The sequence below is a fragment of the Nannospalax galili genome, unplaced genomic scaffold, assembly GCF_000622305.1.
Source record: "Nannospalax galili isolate Female #2095 unplaced genomic scaffold, S.galili_v1.0 scaffold576, whole genome shotgun sequence".
NCBI classification, from domain to species: Eukaryota; Metazoa; Chordata; class Mammalia; order Rodentia; family Spalacidae; genus Nannospalax; species Nannospalax galili.
Genome location: NW_008339223.1, coordinates 2,961,861 through 2,967,860, shown reverse-complemented (window position 1 = coordinate 2,967,860; position 6,000 = coordinate 2,961,861). Strand labels below are relative to the sequence as shown.

The 6,000-nt window shown below is 40.1% G+C and overlaps 1 protein-coding gene across 4 annotated transcripts in view; it reads right to left on the bottom strand.

The window, feature by feature from the left end:
- Plek (pleckstrin) overlaps positions 1-6,000 on the bottom strand; it is a 141,568-nt gene that overhangs the window by 20,827 nt on the left and 114,741 nt on the right. For all 4 annotated transcript variants that reach the window (XM_029563931.1, XM_029563932.1, XM_008833832.3 and 1 more), the window contains 2 exons: positions 5,619-5,803; positions 2,897-3,001 (listed from right to left, as the gene is read on the bottom strand). In XM_029563931.1, coding sequence (XP_029419791.1) covers positions 2,897-3,001; positions 5,619-5,803 — 290 coding nt within the window. The remainder of the gene's footprint in view (positions 1-2,896; positions 3,002-5,618; positions 5,804-6,000) is intronic.

Below are 6,000 nucleotides of genomic sequence, written 5' to 3'. Positions count from 1 at the left end.
GGTGGGAGGGATGGAAGGGTGAATGTGGCTTAGGGAGTCCCGGCGCAGAGATCTGCACTATAGACTTACCCCAAGAGGCCTGAGGATAGTAGTGCAGGCTAGGAGAGTTAGCCGGTGGTGCAGGCCCAGGGAAGCAGAGCGAAATTGCCCAATCTTAAGTGATGCATCTACAATGGAACCTCTGTACCTAAGGCTTGTTGAACATAGTAGAACTGGGGATAGAAAGAATATTATGCATTTCTCCCCTTTCACCAGAGCAGTTTCCTCATGCAACAGAGTACTAAGGAGACACACAAAAGGCCACAATTGGCCAAAATGTAGAGAATAAGAGCCAGCAGAGAGTGTGTCCCTAAAGAGAACTCCTACATGAAACCTCACCAACCCATGCCTCAGAGACCATTGCAGAAGAGGTGGCAGAAGGATTGCAAGAGCCTGGGTTGGTGCATGATCATAAGGAAACAGTCTTCCAGGCCTGTGGGAACCTTCTCATATGATATTACAGCAATGGTGTCAGCATGCACAAGACCCATGCAGACTCAAGCAGACAAAAACCCAGAATAGAACTTGGGAAATAGGCATCAGACTTGAACCTTAGCCAAAGAACTATTGGCAGCTGATTACTGCTGGGTGAGGGAGAGTTGATCTTCTTTAGGGGAGAGTCTCTGGCTAGGCTTACTACTAGACTCTAGAGATGAACTTGCAATAAGGGTCATCTTAGTACACAAACAACTCAATAGGCCTTAACAAATATGGCAGAAGGCATGAAATCCAGTGAGGGGGTTATGAGGGGTGCAGATGTGGGGAGAGGGTATAAAGATAATTAAGATATTTTCTATGAAACGCACAAAAAATTGAATAAAAACATACAAAAAAATCCAGAGACTTTAATTTAATTGAGCTAGAGAGAAGTTTTATTGCTCCCTGTGGGATTTAAGTGTACCCCAACTAGGTTATTTAAGGATAACCTGCATCTACTAAAGCCTAGATAATGGAAAAAAAAAAGAAAACACCCAAGCCATTCACTTATATTCCCCCTTGCCTTCAATACACAGGCAAGTTCCCTTTCCTTCAACTAAAATTTGACTTTTCAAGGTCTCACACTGGGTGCTTTGCACAGATATTATTGCAGTCCAGCTCAGGTATTATTTCCCTTTATCACTCTTTATACTCAGCTTTCTAAGAGGTAATTTCAAGATTAGAACTTGTGGCTAGATATTGTAATCAACTTATAGAACACCTGCCTAGGACATGAAGACGTGGTATCCAACCCCCAGTAGGGTAAAGAAAAAAATTGAGTTTGTCTGATCCACAAATTCAAGGCATGGCTGGTGGCAATATAGAATTACAGAAGGAATCAACAAAATAAAAAAATAACACAGTCAGTCTTGGAGGAAAGACCTGAGGGAGAATCAGTTTTCTCCAGGGATGACCTCCATGATAGGTCGTCTAGTACCAAGTAGTCAGCCCTAAACACATGCAGACATGAGCACCACTGAATGGACACAGTATATAATATGCATGCATATGTAACAATGATAGATTTTAAAAAAGAGGACAAGAAATTGAAAGGCAGTGGGGGGTGGGAGGAGTTAGAGGGGTGAAAGGAGAGATAGAAATGATGTAAATACAGTACTCATATGTGAAATTCTCAAAGAAATTTAAAAAGCAAGTGTACACAAATATCCTTTTAGCAGACAGGTCCTAACTAGCAATATTTTTTTTTAATTTCACAGCACAGCCAGAAAGACAAGGGGTCTTGTCCTTCTAACACTGTCTTGCCGTCTATAACATCCTGTGCTAGAAGCAGTTTGCTTCACCCTGGATATTCTCATGTCTTCTTGCTGCTTCTCCCTATTATAAATGTTAGTCTTGGCTTCCCTGTTGATCTTCAGCCCTTGTATTCTCTCATCTCTTATCATCATGTGCCTTGGCACCTGGACGTATCTACAGCACTTCAGCTAACCTCAGCTCTTGCCTTCAAGACTGACTGACTGTGGACAACTGAAATTAGTGTACTTCCCACAATGCCCCAGACTGTTCCCATGCCCTCGATTGGATTTGGCTTCAGCCTACTAGTCTTAGGAAGCTGACGTCAGACATGCCCTAGTTTTGGGTCTCCTCAGGCTTTTCCAGTCTGGAACAGAACCTGTTTACCCGCAAAGATTTTCATATGGGTATAGATTGTTCCTATTTTCTATTGACTTTGAAGTACTTTACCATGAAATATCTTTGTCTTTGAATGGCATCTCACACAATTTATTTCTTCCTGTTAAAGAAAAGGGCAGTATTCTCTTAAAATACTTTTTGTCTGGGGCTAGAGAGATGTCTCAGTGGTTAAGAGCACTGGCTGCTCTTGTAGAAGACCTGGGTTTGATTCCCAGAATGCATATGGTAGCATAACTCCAGTTCCAGGGGATCTGACATCACTTCTTACCTCTGCAGGCATTGCATACATGGAGGCAATACACTCATACACATGAAATTAAAATATTAAATAAAAAATTTTTTAAAAACCTTTTTGTCTTGTGATATTATCAAGGAAGCATTTTGTTATCTCTAGGGGCATTTTCCTCCCTGTCTGTCCCAACTCCTAACCTAACACTATATTGATCATCTACTTAACTTTTTGTCTACCTTTCACTCTATTGACTTCATTTTCTGTTGATTATTGGTCAAATAACCTAAATACCATTTAATATTTTTTCTTTTTTGTTTGTTTCTTTTGTTTTGTCTTTTGAGATAGAGCCACGCTATGTAGTCAAGGCTGTCCTTGAACACACAACACTCCCCTGATTGATCATGCATCCCCATCCCCAGCTCCCATTTGGTAACTTAGAAAAGACTAAAAGGCTTGGTAAGGGGGAAGGCTAGAAGGAAAATTATGGTGGCCACTCACCTGCTTCAGTAAACATCCCTGCTTGATGATAACCCCTCTGAATTCTTCTTTCAGAATCGTATCATCATCACTGGAATTCCCTTCACAGAAGAATCCACTGTCTGGCTATTGGGAAATCAAACAGCAGTTGATCTTACCAGTCTTAGACATACTACTCTTCTGTGTGTCCATAGGCTCCTCCCTGCCAGCCATTATGACAGGCTCTTCCTTTTCCTGCTGCTATTTTACTCTGAAGTTTAAAGGTTATCCTGGGTTTGCTATTTTTTCCCTTCATTTTCTTGCTTCTGGATCTTGTTTCTTTCATTCAATATCACATTAAAGTGTGATCTTCATCAGATCTTTTGATTTTCTATGATTCTCCAGGCTCTATTCTATGTCTAGCTCAATCTTATTCACCACACACATTTCTCCCTTCAAAGCTTTCCTTCTCTTGGAACTTCATGGCCATACCTTTAAAATCAGAGTGATTAATGTATAAGATATATACAACATTCTCTACTATGATCACCAAGAGGACCACTCAGCCCCTTCTCCAGCTTTGAAAAACCCAAGAGCTTGTATCCAACCTAACCCCTGAGACCAGGAGTAATCTAGGATTTACTGAGCTGTTAGATAATGACAAATCACACAGAGGAGGAGTCTCTGAGAAGACACCTTAGTGACCTTTATTTATAGACCAAAGTACTGACAATGGAACTTCCCCCAAAGTGAAATGAAGATCTGTCTGGGATATTCATTTTTATAAGAAGGATGGGTCTTGGGGCTGGAGAGATGGCTTAGCAGTTAAGAGCACTGGCTGCTCTTGCAGAGGACCCAGGTTCAATTCCCAGCATACACATGGTGCTTAACAAGCATCTGTAACTACAGTTCTGGAGGAATCTGACATCCTCTTCTGATCTCTGTGGGCATTCCACAACACAGGTGCACTTACATACATGCAGGCAATACACTCATACACATAAAAATTAAAATAAGGTTTTTAAATTTTTTTTAATAAATTTAAAGAAAATAATTTAAGTTCTTTTAAACTGATTCACTTGGACAGGGCAATATTTGAGGAAATGGTTGTTAAGTCTAAAAGTGCTAATGTAGAGACTTTATGGGTCTTTTTAAAGTAGATTTCTTAACTTCTATATTCTGATTCAAAATAGAAACAAAAGTGTCAAAATTCCCCTAGAAATCCATGGTTGCATGGTCCAAAACTAGGCTAGTGTTATTTAATACAATGTTGCCCAGTCTATAGTTAGTGTAACATATGAAGTACAAAATATGGTTGGAGGAAGTGGTATGCCTAAGCACAGCTGCATATTTTAATGTATTATATTTTTTAAAATGGACTTTTAAAAATTTATTATTTTTATTTTATGTGTATGAGTGTATTGCCTGTATGTATGTGAGTGTACCTATTTCATGCAATGCTGCAGAGGTCAGAAAACTTCGAATTCCCCTGGAACTGGAGTTAAGGATGATTCGTAGCCACCATATGGGTGCTGGGGATCGAACCCAGGTCCTCTGCAAGAGCAGCCATTGCTCTTAACTGCTGAGACATCACTCCAGCCCCTTAAATGTATTATTTAAAAGCATACAACCAGCTTAGCACACATGATTTTATGTATAGATGGCCCTCTTAAAATGGACATTGCTTGAGGCCTTGTATTTTTGCCTTTTTATGGTTGTATCTCCTTTGTCTAGGAGAACATTGTTGTATACTAGAGCCTAATACATTTTAGTAAATGAATTATTGCTTATAACAAAAATAAAGATAACTAGAGCCTAATACATTTTAGTAAATGAATTATTGCTTAGAACAAAAATTAAGCTAATAAGAATTTGATAGTGAATTTAAAGAAAACAATTTAAGTAAGTTCCTTTAAACTGATTCACTTAGACAGGGTAATATTTGAGGGGAATGGTTGTTAAGTCTAAAAGTGCTAATGTAGAGACTTTATGAGTCTCAAGTCTTCACAGCTTATAGTATTTCCTTCTTTATTTATTAGGGCTGGAGAGATGGCTCAGCATTTAAGAGCACTGGATGGTCTTGCAGAGGACCTGAACCCACATGGCTCACAACTACCTGTAATTCCACTTCCAGGGTCTTCTTCTGGCCTCCATGGGGATTGCATGCATATAGTGCATACATACATGCAGGCAAAATACTCATATACATTAAATAAATATTTTAAAATATTTTATCTATTATTTTATTTTATGTGTATGAGCATATTGCCTGCATATATTTAAGTGCACCCATGTCATGTGATACCCGCAGAGTAACAGAGAGTTCTTAGTTGCCATGTGGGTGCTGGGACCCAAAACCGGGTCCTCTGCAAGAGCAACCAGTGCTCTTAATCGCTGAGCCATCTCTCTAGCCCCATAAATAAACATTTTTTTAATTATCTGTGTGTTTGTATGAATGTGGATGCGTGGGCATGCCACAGAGGGTTGTTGGGCCAGAGGACAACTTGTAGGAGTTAGTTCCTTCCCTCTGCCATGTGGGTTCCGTGCATGGAACTCAGGTCATAAGGCTTGGAGGCAAGTGCCCTTATCTGCTGAGCCATCTCACAAGCTTATTATTTCTTTTTTATCCCAGGTTGACCTCTTCTCCAGCCACTTCAACCAACAGTACTCTCTTTGCATTGAAATTGGCTACGAACTGAAATCCATCAAAAATCTGCCCTGGACCTGCTTCAGAGAGAACAAGTAGGTAGCTTTTCTCACTTACAAAGTAGTAGAAAGCATCAGGGTTGTCCAGGAAAGGGTTTTCAGCAATTCCATCTGCTGCACTCTTGGACAGGTCCCCAGCAGGCTGTAAGTACCCTTCACTGAGCAGTGACGATGAGATCATGAGGCCTTCCTGGCGATTCCGAACCAAATTGCTAAAAACCAACCAGTCAATGACACCACTACCTGGATACAAACATCAGAGGGAGAGTTATCTCTATTTCCCAAGGCACAAGCCACTGACTCCACACACTGGCTCCAGAGCAGTCAAATATCCATTTTGACTCATCTTCCCTGTCACTCCAAGGAGGAAAGACAAAATTAATGAGACAGGTACTAGGAAACAAAGGAATCATAAAAGTTTGAAAAAAAATTTACATGCT